We start from the raw sequence: 16,757 nt of genomic DNA on the forward strand, positions 1-16,757 counted from the left end.
ACATCCATTATTCTATGCTTGCATGGGTCAAATGAAGTCTTATTGAGACAAATTTTGTATGGCTGAATGCTTTTGCTGTCACCAACCTTCACCAGTTTTCAAGCAAGGTAATATTTCCCCACTCCCATGGCCAGACATGCTTCCACAGAAGATTGAAAATAAAAGATACCATTTGAATGATGGTGTCACTCAATTATAACTGTCACATAATGTCAAAACAAGGAGACACACACACACTCAATTTCTATCTACCAAATCCACTCATAAGGCTTAAGTGGAAGTCACTTTCCCAAGATGCTGTAAGGTGGGACTGAACCTGAAACCATGTGGCTGTGAAACAAACTTAACAACACAGCCATGCCTTCACTTTTAAACATCATAATTTGAAATCTGAGTGACCTGCATCTGTAGCATGTCAGGAAAGCTATTTTAGTTGTTGCGTCATAGCGCAGTTGTGCTATGGCATTCTCCAGCTAATCAGGGCCGGGCACATATGAATACAAGAGGCAGCTCTCTGCCCATGAAGAGCAGCAGGAGTTTTAACCAGTTAGCAGATAGATGGTAGAAGAGCAACATCTCTCAATATAGAACAGCCTCTCACTAAATTGGTAACATTATAAATGGACACCAACTAAAAATCTTAGAAACAAAAGTAGATAACAGATTTATAAAATAATAATACAAACCCCAAAATGTTTTGCAACATACTCTATCCAAACTTCAGCACAGCTAATGTAGTCCTAAAATTTAAAAAAAAAATAAAATGTTAAATTAGGGTTATTATTTTAAAGCTGATAGTTTAACCCATTTCTTATATTTCTGCTGACACAGTCTTTCTTTCAATTAATTCTGAAAATAAGGAATTTATCAAAATAACTGTCATTATCCAGCTAGTGTTTGGAACATAAATTAGCATGACATGTTGATGGATGATTTTAATTGAGAGCACCTTAAAACAGGGTAGATTTCATATCACAGAACTTAGTTTCAGGAAGTGCAGAGGGAAGGGGTAAAAAAAGTTAACCCTCTTGTTATCATATCCTGTTGAAACACAATCTTAATTTAAATTATTTGAAAATTATGATGAATTTATTAAAGTAACTGTCATTGACATTAAAATTTTATGAAAATCTTTAATTAAGATCATTATAAAAACAGAGACGAGTTTGTATCATAGAATTAAAAGTAGTTCTAAATGGATTGAAGCCAAAAGGGTTAAGAACAAGAATGGAACATTTACTTATAGGAGTAACTCAATACTGAACATAGAGTCTTTGCTGTAAAGTTTGCTGTTAGACAAAACTTGAAGACCCAATCATCATAAACTTTCCAATAAAAAAAAAATATACACAGATATAATGTATAAACAAAGACATTTATGATTTTTAAGTATATTTAATTAATTTTAGTTTTTTTAGTTTTAGACATGCAGTGCCAGCTTAAACCTATAGTTTTATTCTGAAATGTATTATAACATATAATGTATTATTGAATAAATCTAAGATCTCCACCAACACATAAGTTATACACACAATGCCAGCTGAAATTTTAGACTTATTCTATGGTGCAATATAGTGTCGTGAATCAGTAATTTATATGAACATATACACACATATATATATCGTTTGTTTTAAAGTTCACTTTTTCATACATGCACGAGTCAGACTAAATTTGTTGAGGCATAAATTCATCTAACTTATGCTAGCATGGAAAAATGAACATAAAAATGAACAGGAGTGGCTGTGTGGTAAGTAGCTTGCTAACCAACCACATGGTTCCGGGTTCAGTCCCACTGTGTGGCACCTTGGACAAGTGTCTTCTGCTATAGCCCTGGGCCGACAAATGCCTTGTGAGTGGATTTGGTAGATGGAAACTGAAAGAAGCCTGTCGTATATATGTATGTGTGTGTGTGTGTCTGTGTTTGTCCCCCTAGTATTGCTTGACAACCGATGCTGGTATGCTTACGTCCCTATCACTTAGCGGTTCGGCAAAAGAGACCGATAGAATAAGTACTGGGCTTACAAAGAATAAGTCCCGGGGTCGAGTTGCTCGACTAAAGGCGGTGCTCCAGCATGGCTGCAGTCAAATGACTGAAACAAGTAAAAGAGAGTAAAGAGAAATACAACCAAAAGAACTAGCTTTCATCATTTATATTTAGCACAACGGGCTCGGAGCTTCTGCACAGTTGCTGTCTATCAAATTCTGTTCACAATTTGTATGGATGCACAATTTGTATGGAGTTACCTTCTCTTAGATAAGTGGTTAAAGCGCTGAAAGCCCCCCCCCCACCACCACCACCACACACACCACCATCCCTGAGTCAGTTATGGTATCTGGCAGCGACATTCTTCTGATGGCAATTCTGTGACATGTCAATTCTTTTCTACTCTAGGCACAGGGCCTGAAATTTTGGTGGAGGTGGGGGTCAGTCGATTAGACTGACCCCAATACGCAACTGGTACTTAATTTATCAACCCCGAAAGGATGAAAGGCAAAGTCAACCTCGGCGAAATTTAAACTCAGAACGTAAAGACAGACGAAATACCTATTTCTTTACTACCTACAAGGGGCTAAACACAGAGAGGACAAACAAGGACAGACAAACGGATTAAGTCGATTATATCGACCCCAGTGCGTAACTGGTACTTATTTAATTGACCCCGAAAGGATGAAAGGCAAAGTCTACCTCGGCCTTTCATCCAGACAGACGAAATACCGCTAAGTATTTTACCCGGCATGCTAATGTTTCTGCCAGCTCGCCACCTTAATTCTTTTCTACTCTAGGCACAAGGCCCAAAATTTTGTGGGAGGGGGCCAATCAATTAGACTGACCCGAGTATACAACTGGTACTTAACTTATCAACCCCAAAAGGATGAAAGGTAAAGTCGACCTCGGCGAAATTTGAACTCAGAATGTAAAGACAGATGGAACACTGCTAAGCATTTTGCCCAGTATGCTAACGTTTCTCCCATAACTGAGACCCTGACAGGTACTACTACTCCGAGCCTGAGGGGACCTAGAAACAACAGTGGCTAAAGAGATAGTTCCATACACATCAAAGCACTGGAAGACTTAAGCCAGAGCACCATGGCTTGATGCAGTTTAAGTTATAGCCAAGGTTACAAACTGCAGACTGCTCTCTTATCCACTGGTTGACTGAAAACTTATGACCTGCCCATCCATGTTCTGACCAAAGAGTGTGTGTGTCTTTTATACAATTTCAGGATTTCAGAAAGAAGGAGAAATAGATATAATCAAAGAGAAAAGAAAAACAATTTACATACCCTAGGGTGTTTCAATTTCATTATACTTTTCCACACATCGTTAAGTATTGATAAACGTTGGTTGGCAGGTGGATCAGCCAGAATGAGGCAGGCTCCAAGGGTACGGTATAACATGTGCTGAAAAATAAGAAAGTCAATAAATAATTTTTTTTTTAAATGAAAAAAAATTTCATCAGTATCACCATATTGTTAGTCAACCCTTAAGATACAAAATCTTGAGGGCTTTATCCCCTGAACCTTTTTTTTTTTCTTATTCTTTCATCTTTTAGTCAGGACATGATTGTTTAGTAGGGAGGAAGGTTTCCTGAAAATCCCGGGCCCAAAAGTTTGCAACAGAGTGCATTAAAGGACACCGAAGGTGGCAAGTGTTGTTGTTAAACTGAGTGACAGATTAAATTTACCATGAATAGGTCATGGCAGGATTTGAACTCTGAACACAAAAACCTGGAATATATACCACAATTTTCTTACAGTTCTGCCAGCACCTCTCCTTGGATTAGCACTTTTATTGATCCTGGAAGGATGAAAGGCAAAGTTGACTGTGGCAAGATTTGAACACTGAGCACAAAAAACTAGAAATACCACAAAGCATTCAGTCCAGTGGTCTAACAACTCTGCCAATTTACTGTCTTGACCCTTTAGCATTTAAACTGACCGTATCTGGCCCAAATATTCTTCTTGTTTTATATTCAAACTGGTCTTGTCTGACCTCACATACACTTATTCTGTACCTGGCACTCCGTCGGTTACGATGACGAGGGTTCCAGTTGATCTGATCAACGGAACAGCCTGCTCATGAAATTAACATGCAAGTGGCCAAGCACTCCACAGACATGCATATCCTTAATGTGGTTCTCAGGGAGATTCAGCATGACACAGAATGTAACAAGACTGGTTATTAGAATTACAGGTACAACTCATTTTTGCCAGCTGAGTGAACTGAAGCATAGTGAAAAAATGTCTTGCTCAAGGACATGACACACTGCTAAGAATTGAACTCACAGCTTTACAATTGTGAGCCGAATACCCTAATCACCAAGCCACGAGCCTTCACCTACCTTATAATGTCATTCTAAAAATAAACAATCTCATCCAGAATTTCAAAGTTATGAGATATCATCATCATCCAGTGTTTTAAATCCAGGTTTTGTCCCCAATAACAGGGGTGGCTGGACCTACCTCGATGTCATAGCAACTGAGGTAGGCAGGTGCAGCACACCCCAACCTTTGCCCATCTCCTTTGCTATCATGAGGCTTTTTTGGAGTTGGATTTTCTATGGGTAGCATGCCCTTGCTTACCCCCAACCTCAGTTTCTAGACATGAGTGGTCCCGAGATCAAGGCCTCTACCACGATTTTTAAGAAATGTGGTGGAAAACTAGCAAGGCAGGGACGCTACTCCCTGAGACCCCTTTCGGAGACCCCTACAAGATAATGCATGATTAATTTAAAACAATGTGAATAAAAGACAATTGCATTTGACAGAGTAATCTGAATGTTAAAGGGTTAAAAGAAGCACAGGTTTTAAGAAAAGGGGTTGGGATTTGTGGGTTTCATGATGGTTGTAACCTGGACAACAGCAAATGACCAAAAGCACATTTGAGGATAACAAGCTATTTAGGGTCCAAGTATGTCACACACGCACCTTTGGAAAGCCAGACTCTTCACAGTTCTTAATCATTTCCACAAACTGGGATGCTCTGTTCGCTATGTAGCTGGGTTGGAATGCAGAAATTATGGAATTCAGCAACAGAGCACTGCAATGAAAAGATGAGAGAAAAATAAAAATTATTACACACACACATATCTCTTTTACTTGTTTCAGCCATTTGACTGTGGCCATGCTGGAGCACAGCCTTTTGTTGAGCAAATCGACCCCAGGTCTTATTCTTTGTAAGCCCAGTACTTATTCTATCGGTCTCTTTTGCCAAACCGCTAAGTGATGGGGACGTAAACACACCAGCATCAGTTGTCAAGCAATGCTAGGGAGACAAACACATACATACATATACACACACACACACACATATATACGACAGGCTTCTTTCAGTTTCCGTCAACCAAATCCACTCACAAGGCATTGGTCGGCCCGGCGCTATAGCAGAAGACACTTGCCCAAGATGCCACGCAGTGGGACTGAACCTGGAACCATGTGGTTGGTTAGCAAGCTATTTACCACACAGCCACTCTCTCTCTCTCTCTCTCTCCTCTCTCTCTCTCTCTCTCTCTCTATATATATATATATATATATATATATATATATATATATATATATTATATATATATATATCTTATTATAAAAGGCAGATTTTATCTGCCTCCCTTTGGGAGTTATACAAATCTACAATATAGGATTTCTTCAATTACAATTTACCTTGCATTTTTAAGAGTACAATGCATCGCGTCATGCCAGGTCCAGTTTTTAAAATTTAAACTCCAGTTAAGCAAAATTTACAGAAAACTCACATTCTGGTGTGTGTGTCAAATGTTTTTCTTAGTCTGGTTTACAGCACACGCAAACGCACACACACAGTGGGCAACGAATAAAATGAAAGTAATTGACTTACTGTAGTGAGTGATTCTTTCACTCTGCCTCCCACTTCCTCTTTCCACACAGACACGCAAATATATAAATAAAATTGTAAGCTAACGTGCGTGTGTGTGAGTGAGTGTGTGTGGGTGTGCGCGTGTGTGTGTGTGTGAGGGTGCGTGTGTGTGTGTGTGTGTGTGTGTGCGTGAGTGTGTGACAGGAAAGTTTTTTTACGACGAATATAACACCTATATCCAAGTAGCAGAAAGATAAGACAGTAAGGTGTGATTTGAGGGAGATTTGGCTGCTATTTCTACCATGTCTAGCTGCCATGTAGGGGTCTCCCTCATAGGCTCATACATACATATATACATAGATAAGACAGTAAGGTGTGATTTGGGGGAAATTTGGCTGCTATTTCTACCAGGTCTAGCTGCCATGTAGGGGTCTCCCTCATAGGCTCATACATACATATATACATAGATAAGACAGTAAGGTGTGATTTGGGGGAAATTTGGCTGCTATTTCTACCAGGTCTAGCTACCATGTAGAGGTCCCCCTCATTGGCTCATATATATATACATACATAAGACAGTAAGGTGTGATTTGAGGGAGATTTGGCTGCTGTTTCTACCAGGTCTGTTAGGCCTTCTCATGTAAACTCAAGCTTTCTCATGCCTTCAACATATGACCAAAGCAGAGAATGTATTCTTTTATTCTTCTGCTTTTTCCAGCCATTGGTCTGTGGCCATGCTGGGGCAATGCCTTGAAGAATTGTAGTTTAATGAATCAACTCCAGTTTTATTTTTGTAAGCATTGTACTTATTCTATCTGTTTCCTTTGTCAAACCACTAGGTGACAGGGATGTAAACAAACCAACATTCGTTGTCAAGCAGTGGTGGAGGACAATCACAAGCACAGACACGCACACACACACACATACATGCATACACATATACACACATACATACATACATATATATATATGTGTGTATATATATATTGCAGCGTGGAAGGTGTTTGTAAGCCATTAAGAAACACACAAAAACCGTTACATTCACTTCAACATTTAAATTTAATTTGCCAAAATATTTTCGTCGCTTTCAGACCGCGACCTGTTCACTGACAAAAATATCATGCTAACAGGTCGCGGTCTCAAAGCGACGAAAATATTTTCACAAATTAAATTTAAATGTTGAAGTGAATCTAACGGTTTTTGTGTGTTTCTTAAATGGCTTATAAACACCTTCAACGCTGCAACTGCTTTCGTTCCAGCACACGATCTCAGATCAAGTCACTTGCTATGCAAGTACATCTCTGTAACTATATATATATATTTATATATATATATATATATATATGTATATTGGTAAAAACAGTAAGATAACAAAAGAAAGAAAGAGACCTCAATATTATGTAAATAGAGGAAATCTTTATATATAAAAGTGAGGTTGTGTGTCTGTCTCCTACGATTTAGATTCCTAACTACTCCCACATTTTGCAGTGCAGTTTAACCAATCTTATAGTCGTGATTCATATCGAGACCGTCTGGGTATTAGCGCGCATCTATGATGAGTCTACGATTTAAAAAAAAATTTACCATCAATTTTTCCCATTTTTAATCCATTTTTGACATATATAAGGGAAGTAACTCTCTAAAATTTATTATTAAATCTCAGAATGTAAAAAGCTACAGTAACACCCCTCCCCCTTTGTGGTTAGCCATATTGAGATGGCTATTATACTTTACATCTCTAAAAATGCTTATATAATTATTTCCCTTACAAACCCGAGCAACGCCGGGCGATACTGCTAGTATATTATATATATATATTATATATATATATATATATATATATATATATATATATATATATATATCATGGCACTGTCAGTTACAACAACAAGGGTTCCAGTTGATCCAAACAACAGAACTGCCTGCTCACGAAATTAACATGCAAGTGGTTGAGCACTCCACAGACACATGTACCCTTAACGTAGTTCTCAGGTGAGATTCAGCATGACACAGAGTGTGACAAGGCTGGCCCCCTTTGAAATACAGGTACAACAAAAACAGGAAGAAAGAGTAAGAGAAAGTTGTGGTGAAAGAGTAGAGCAGGGTTCACCACCACCTGCTGCCAGAGCCTTATGGAGCTTTGAGTGTTTTCACCTAATGAAGACAATGCCTGGTCTGGGAATTGAAACCACAATTCTACGACTTCAAGTCCACTGCTCTAACCATTGGGCCATTGTGCCTCCGTATATATACATATATATCACCACATAAAAAACATCCAGTCTACACTGTAAAGTGGTTGGCATTTCGAAGGGCATTCAGCTGTAAAAATCATGCCAAAACTAACCTCACCTGTGCAAGTGCCACATAAAAAGCACCGAGTCCATTTCTGCAGAGTGGTTAATGTTAAGAAGGGCATCCAGCTGTAAAAACACTGTCAAAACAGACATAGTAGCATAGGGTAGTGTTTTTTTTCTACCTGGCCAGCTCCTCTGAACCATCCTACCCATGAATGCATGGAAGATGGATGTTAAACGATTATATATATATATCAGTGGAAGTGATCAATATCAGTGGAATTTGTAGCTGTGATACCAGTGCCGGTGGCACGTAGAGAACCATCCGGATGTGGCTGTAGCCAGCGCCGCCAGACGTTAAATGATGATGATGATGATATATATATAATGGCAAAATGTCTGTCTGTGTGTGTCCTTTATACAAATCCACAATTTTTCAGTTAGAGGGCTCGCACTTTCTATGATCATTCAAAACCGTCCAAGGGTGGTCGTGCACATCTTTGCATTTCCCCAGTCACCCTGCAAAGCCATTAAAAATTCAATAGAAGTGACTTTTTTGTGAATTTTCTATCCAAAACCCAATCAAAATGCCCGAAACTTGATACGCCAATTGAATGCTGGCTAGCTGTATGTGATTGGTCGGAGATTTGGACAGTACTCGTGTGTATGTGTGCATGCATGCAGCTGTATATGCATGCACATATGTATGTATGTATTTACTATCTGCATACATGCATGCATGCATACATACATACATACATACATACAAATTTCTTAACCTCCCTGACAAAGTCGCACCTATATAAACAAGAAAAAGGCAGCGAGCTGGCAGAAACGTTAGCACGCCGGGTGAAATGCGTAGCCGTATTTCGTCTGCTGTTACATTCTGAGTTCAAATTCCGCCGAGGTCGACTTTGCCTTTCATCTTTTCGGGGTCAATAAATAAAGTACCAGTTACGCACTGGGGTCGATGTAACCGACTTAATCCCTTTGTCTGTCCTTGTTTGTCCCCTCTGTGTTTAGCCCCTTGTGGGTAGTAAAGAAATATATAAAAACTAGAAAAATTTTCAGGTAATTGCAACAATGATTAACTGAACATCTCTGATGTTTCTGCAAAGAAGAATAAAAAAATTTTAGAAATATAAATACAGATACCTCACCTATTGCAATGATCACTTGTCTTTTTTAGAATTTGTTCCAAAGTCTCAGATGTCGCCTCATGAGCCAAACACTGCAGTAACCAGTCCAAAGCAGGAGAATATAGAGTTAAATATTTTGGTGTCTCCAGTTTCTGCCTGGCCAGTACATTCTGTACACCGTCCTCTTGAGTCTAAAGTTCAGGGTTCAAAAATAAATGAGTGGAGTGAAACAGGGAATAGAAATAATGATAGGACTCAGTGAAAAGAATTCAAAGAAATGCATTAAAGGTGTCACACACTTCATTCCAGCTGTGCTTAGACATTATGAAAACGCATATAGGGTAGCTGGTAGGAGAGATCTCTCAAAGTATTATTATTCAAAAACACAACGTCTCACAACTTCTGTTGTCATCTACATTTGATGCTGATATAGATTGGACAGTGAAGGTGCATGGCTTACAATTGTAAGAGCATGAGCTCAATTTCTGGTGGTGCACTTTATATTTCATTGCTCCAGTTCACTCAGCTGACAAAGATGACTAGTAGCTGGAATTCAAAGGGAACCCAGGTTCGAAATTACCCCAAGGCACCTGATGAAGCCTGGAAAGTATATCAGCTGAAACAAGATGAGGACAAATATCCGTCAAATGTAAATAATGTAAATAAAGTCACTACAGTGTTTCAAGGTTAGCCACCAACTGGTATTTTTATTGAGACTCCATCTCTAGTAAGATTCCTTTCTACTCTAGGCACGAGGCCTGAAATTAGATCGACTCCAGTACGCAACTGGTACTTAATTTATCAACCCCAAAAGGATGAAAGGTAAAGTCGACCTTGGTGGAATTTGAACTCAGAACGTAAAGACAGACAAAATACCACTAAGGATTTTCCCTGTGGTGCTAACGTTTCTGCCCGCTTGCCACCCTTGAGGGACATGAATATTGAGGGAGATGAATATTGCAGGAGGTGAATATAACGACAGGACATATTATGGATATGAAGGGCATCCAGCTGTAGAAACTCTGCCAGATCAAGATTGAAGCCTGGTGCAGCCATCTGGCTCGCCAGCCCTCAGTCATACGTCCAACCCATGCTAGCATGGAAAGCGGACATTAAACAATGATAATGATGATGATATAAAAGGGAGAAACAAAAAACACACTAACATATACATAACTTCAAACACACACACACACGTCTTTGACCAATATTACACATTTGTAATGATGTAAGTTCATAAACACATCTAATACCAATATCATACACATACATATCAACATCATCCACACATCTACGTATACAAACACACACATCAAATGAAAAAAACATGCCCGTGTACACTCACACTCGCATGTATGCATCAACATCATGCATATTGCTATGCATACAAACAAAAAATAGAGGTGAACACTAACTTTACAAACGAACACCTCCGGCTAACATTGCACAATATAACTTCAAACATTCCACTTATGTTATACAACATAAACATCTATGTACACAGACACCCATGTCAAAAGAGGTGAGGTAAAAAAAAAAAAAAAATGGATACGTGCACACACATACACACACATAATTAACTTTACAGATGCACATATTTAGAATCAACATTTGACCAACACACAAACTTATGTAAAAAAAAAAAAATCTCCATAATTACCTGATGGTAGGTAAAGAGAAAATCATCAAAGCACGGCAGTAAGTGTTCACGGTACCCGAAAGCTACTGTGGCTCCCACCTGGAACATAACACAATGGAAGCATTTTAAGATGTGCTGGTCATAAAACAACACATGGATGCAGGGAAGAACAAGTTCTTCATTTATTTCATCTGTTCATTTCACCCTTTAGTACTCAAACCAACCATATTAGGCCCAAATATTCTGCCCATTTTATGGTCAAACTGACCAGATAAGGACTTTCACACCTACCCTAAAATGTTATTCTAAAAGTAAATCATTGACTTCTCAAAGCTAATTAGCTAATGTATGATAAATTTTTTTAAAAAAAGCGAATAAAGCGTAGGAGTGGCTGTGTGGTAAGTAGCTTGCTTACAAATCACATGGTTCCGGGTTCAGTCCTACTGTGTGGCACCTTGGGCAAGTGTCTTCTACTATAGCCTTGTGAGAGGATTTGGTAGACGGAAACTGAAAGAAGCCCATCATTGTGTGTGTGTGTGTGTGTGTGTGTGTCTGTGTTTGTCCTCCCAACATCACTTAACAACCGATGCTGGTGTGTTTACGTCCCTGTAACTTAGTGGTTCAGCAAAAGAGACCGATAGAGTAAGTACTAGGCTTACAAAGAATAAGTTCTGGGGTCGATTTGCTCGACTAAAGGCGGTGCTCCAACATGGCCGCAGTTAAATGACTGAAACAAGTAAAAGAGTAAAAAAAAAAAAGAGTAAGTAAACATCATATTTGAATGCTTACGGATTAATGTCCACTTTTCTATGCCCATGTGGCTTGGGTGGGAATTCATTCTTTGAGGCAGGATTTTACCTGTGCCGGTGGCATGTAAAAAGCACCCACTACACTCTTGGAGTGGTTGACGTTATGAATGGCATCCAGCTGTAGAAACCTTGCCAAATCAGACTGGAACTTAGTGCAGCTCGCTGGTTTACCAGTTTTCAGTCAAACTGTCCAACCCATGCCAGCATGGAAAGCAGACATTAAACGATGATATGATCCTCTTTCTGTTCCCTCACAAATGTTTGAAAGCTGCAACCAGTTATAATGCCAAAAAAAGGAATTGTAGGCATCTCAACCATTTTGCTCAAACGGTAACAAGTGAAATATCAACATTCATGCTGAGGCATGGCAATGTGGTTAACAAGCTCACTCAGCAACCATGTGCAGAGATGTGGATTCTGTCTTTCAACCAGGACCTATCTTCATGTAAAGACAATTGAATTCTGATGTTATGGGCTGGTAGCTTCCTTCCAAGAGGTGAGTCTGATAATACAAACAGGGCTCTTCTTTGAAGAGAAACAAGCTGTGTTGTCTCAGGGAGAGACCCTCTTTCTAAGAAGGGACATGAATTCTGTCTTTGAATGAGGAGATATGAATTCTTATTTGGACTGGTATCTTCCTTCTAAGACAGAAATCCTAATATCACAAGCAGGGACCATCTTTGAATGAGGATAGAAAGGCTCTGCTGTCTCAGACAGTGGGTTTTTGCTTTAGAGGGGAAGTGAATTTTGTCTTTCAATGAGGACCTATCAATGAATTAGGGGAGATGAGTCCTGACATTTCAGGCATGACACATTTTATTAATGAAGCAAGACGTGTTCTGACATTTTGGGTAGAGGTCCTTTTCAGGCCAGAGAGCCCCACTTTAAATGAGGAGTGAATTCCATTGTTTGAATAACTAAGATAGAAGTACTTCAAGCAAAAGTCAACTTGAAGCCTCAGGACTCATAGCACAAGAAGTTGTCTCAATTTATTTTATTAACCGTTTCATTCTTTTGCTAGCATGAACCATGGCTATCCTTGGATCTAGAAGTCATTCAAAGGTCAACCTGAAACCTCAGGACTCACTTCTCACAACACAATAATTTGTCTTATTTGATGTATTTTATTAACTGTTTCATTTTTTTGTTAGCATGAACCATGGCTATCCTTGGATCTAGAATTATTTTCTTTGTAAAATAACTCTAGTTTAAGATCAGAAGAGTATATCTCAAAGGAAAAGAAACCCTATTACACTTCAAAAAATGTTTATACCAGATGAACAATACTTTAGCTATGTTAACACGAGGTAAGGGGGGAATTTTAAGGAATTTTATTCGCAAATTTGGAGAGGGTTTGTTATAAAATTTATCAAACTTACCCGACATAAATAACAGCGAGCATATGCTGCAACTAACGGATCACCAATTCCTCTTATCATAGATGCCAGCCTCTTCAAAGAATTGCCATGTTCTCTATAAACAAATTAAAAGACAGAGGTAAATGCAACCCTAAAATTATCACTCAATTTTAATGTCTGTTTCTTTGGGTTCATTCTTCCAAGGAATGAGATGATTGGGTATCACTGTTTGGATACTGATGATTTGGCACTGCTGACTGGACATTTAGCATTTTTTGGGAAATGGTAGTTTTTGGTACTGGAGGCAAACATGCAGAAATATGCACATACAGAGAGAGAGAGAGAAGGGAGGGGAGGGAGACGAGGGAGGGAGGGAGAGACAAGGGAAGGAGGAAGAGAGAGACAAGGGAGAGAGGAAGAGAGAGACAAGGGAGAGAGGAAGAGAGAGACAAGGGAGAGAGGAAGAGAGAGACAAGGGAGAGAGGAAGAGAGAGACAAGGGAGAGAGGAAGAGAGAGACAAGGGAGAGAGGAAGAGAGAGACAAGGGAGAGAGGAAGAGAGAGACAAGGGAGGGAGGGAGAGAGAGACAAGGGAGGGAGAGAGAGACAAGGGAGGGAGAGAGAGAGACAAGGGAGGGAGGGAGGGAGAGAGTGACAAGGGAGGGAGGGAGGGAGAGAGTGGCAAGGGAGAGAGGGAGAGAGAGACAAGGGAGGGAAGGAGAGAGACAAGGGAGTGAGAGAGAGATTTTATCGAGTGACCAGCATGAAGTAAAAACCTTGTAGGTAACAATTTATATTAATTTATATAATACAGTTATATTAAAGGGTGCAGATAAACCCCCACCAACCTGCTAGAAATAGATACCATTTAGCATCTATTTCTAGTATGGATCACATGTAATATGTTGTAATATTATACAATCGTTAGCCTGCCAGGCAAAATGCTTAGCAGAATTTCATCCATCTTGACATTCTGAATTCAAATTCTGCTGAGGTCGACTTTGCCTGGAGCCCTGGGGCCAATGTAATCAGCTTACTTCCTCCCCTGAAGTTGCTGGCCTGGTGCCAAAATTTGAAACCAATATCAAACAATTGTTCGTATTTATATTCATAATATATATGAACCGTATATTGTTGAAATGATTGTATTGAAGAAATGATTGTATTGAAGAAATAAATGTAAAACCATGACCTTCACTGTTGAAGAACTTTATGTATTTTGGACGTACAAACAGGAGAGAGTATTTACTTTGATGCCATTCCTAACTACAGATATTATATAGAATTTAGCCAGCACTGATTTTTGATATGTTTCATAAAGACACCAGATATAAACAGACGTTTGTTTACATCTTACATCTCGATACGAAACGTCATAGCAAGAATCAGTGCTGGCTTTAAATTCTATAGAGAATCTGTAAAAATAACCTTAAAATAATGTAAGAGCACTTTGCATAACAAAGTACCACATACCTACAAATCTTTGATGTTATGTGTGTGTGTGTGTGTGTGTGTGTGTGTGTGTGTGTTGGGGGGAGAAAAAAAGATGCAAAAGGTAATACAAACTTTGTGTCCAGGTAGTTGTAACACTTAAGAATGGCCACTTCAACATAAAACCGAGGAATAAGTTCCCGTATGGATGCAATCTTGTAAAACCAGTTGTAGCATATTTCTTTGGCAGCATCAGGTACTTCAGAAGGTGAAAAGTTTTCTATGTAAATAGAAACATTTGAGATTTTTAATGTTACATTTACACATAATATATGTGTGTGTGTATACATGTGTGTGTGTGTATATATATATATATATATATATATATATATATATACAGGTGTGTGTATACATGTCTGTGTGTGTGTGTATATATATATATACATACATACAGGCATGTGTGGTGTGTGTATACACATGCATATGAACATGTGTGTATATACACACTGTATGTGTATATATATACATGTGGACAGACAGACAGACATGCAAATGCACTGTGAAGAGCGATACATAACCAAAGCTGAGGTCCAGTCGTAGGGGCCTCACCCAACTCCTATATCTGGTGTGGTAAGATGCCTGGCATCAAATCTAAAGATAGGCAAGTGTGCAGAATGCAAACCATGTAATAATAATAATTTACAGAAAACATTTCTGGCATTTAATACTTTAGAAAACACATACAGGGTCCATCAAATTATTGTCAGGGTCACATAACTGCTTGGTGAAACATTATATAAACTTCTTTATGTGCCACTGGCATGGGGATCCAGTCAGGTGGTGCTGGCATCAGCCCCAACTACAATTTCCATTTGATTGTGGTTTGATTTGATTTTGATATTGTATATTTTTTGATTTTGATACTGTATATTTTTTTTTACTCTTTCCATAATTTGTATGTATATATTTTATCATAAATGCAAAACACCACCACAGAGGAATCGGCATAATAAACCATGATAGGTGAACCATGATACGGGAAGGGATTACTGTATATGCCTACAAACAACCTCATATCCTGTTGAGGATATGAAGTTCATATCCATTGAAGTTATATGAAGTTCTAGGCAGCGCGTGAGTCTCATAATCAAACTAAGCACGTTGAGGAATCTGAAGGTCGTGAGTTCGATCCTCACCTGGGGCACATTACTTTTATTTTTCAGTGGTGGTGCCCCAGCATGGCTGCGGCCTTCGAGCTAAAACATTTTAAAGGATTTTAAGGATATAGGCGATGAGCTTCATATCCAATAGAGGCACAGAACAATGAAAGAAAATAATCTAAAAAAAAAAAATCTGTCATAGATAAATGATATGATATATGTAGAATTGAGGAAACAATGTGATGAATGCAGATAAAGGCCAAAAAGTGAAAGTAAAATTATTTCCAAATACCAGACAATGTAACTGGTTGGGTTCCGGGAGAAGTCACCATAGCTTTTTCTTTCAGACGATCATAGACTAGTTTTCCTAAAGAAAAGATAAAAAATAAAACAGAAAATTATTCATACTGACATTGTTAATGTGTATTGTATCATCATTTAACATCCATTGATCTGCTGTCATAGGTTGGACGGTGTTACCTGGATTGGTAAGCTAAGGGACTGCACCAGACTCTAGTCTGATTTGGCATGGTATCTACAGCTGGATGCCCTTCCATTCTGAGTATAATGGGTGCTTTAACATGCCACTGGCACAAGTGCCAGTTATGTGACACTGGTATTGGTCATATTGCCCCTGTGAGGTCCAGCACTCGAATGGTGCTTTTTACATTCCACCAGCATTGGCCACATTGCATTTCTTTATACAGCTGTCTTCGTCCATACACATCACATGACCATACCAGCACAGCCATCTCTCTTGTACATAACACCTGATTCCTCTTATGCCAACTTTTCTCTCGAGATGCTTACACTGTCAAATATTCACACTGACATTGCACATCCAGCGAAGTATACTAGCTTTATTTCTTTCAAGCCTACACATGTTCTTGATGATCACAGGCCATGTTTCACTGTTGTATAGCATAGCTGTTCACACACAAGCATCATACAGTCTGCCTTTCACTCTAAAGGAGAAGCCCTTTATTGCCAGCAGCAGAAGTAGGAGCTCTCTGAACTTTGCCCAGCCTACTTTTATTCTCGCAACTACACTCTTGGAGCAACCACCTCCACTACTGACTTGATTGCCTAAATAAT

General features: G+C 38.9%; 1 protein-coding gene across 1 annotated transcript in view; it reads right to left on the minus strand.

Annotated features, from left to right (window-relative positions):
- Positions 1-16,757, minus strand: part of LOC115219870 (VPS35 endosomal protein sorting factor-like) — a 51,765-nt gene that overhangs the window by 17,463 nt on the left and 17,545 nt on the right. The window contains exons 8-15 of the mRNA XM_029790167.2: positions 15,955-16,029; positions 14,638-14,782; positions 13,094-13,187; positions 10,927-11,004; positions 9,288-9,457; positions 4,930-5,041; positions 3,286-3,402; positions 687-740 (exon numbers count right to left, since the gene is read on the minus strand). Of these exons, the coding sequence (XP_029646027.1) occupies positions 687-740; positions 3,286-3,402; positions 4,930-5,041; positions 9,288-9,457; positions 10,927-11,004; positions 13,094-13,187; positions 14,638-14,782; positions 15,955-16,029 (845 nt within the window). The remainder of the gene's footprint in view (positions 1-686; positions 741-3,285; positions 3,403-4,929; positions 5,042-9,287; positions 9,458-10,926; positions 11,005-13,093; positions 13,188-14,637; positions 14,783-15,954; positions 16,030-16,757) is intronic.

This window comes from Octopus sinensis, linkage group LG15 (assembly GCF_006345805.1).
Source record: "Octopus sinensis linkage group LG15, ASM634580v1, whole genome shotgun sequence".
In the NCBI taxonomy this organism is placed as follows: Eukaryota; Metazoa; Mollusca; class Cephalopoda; order Octopoda; family Octopodidae; genus Octopus; species Octopus sinensis.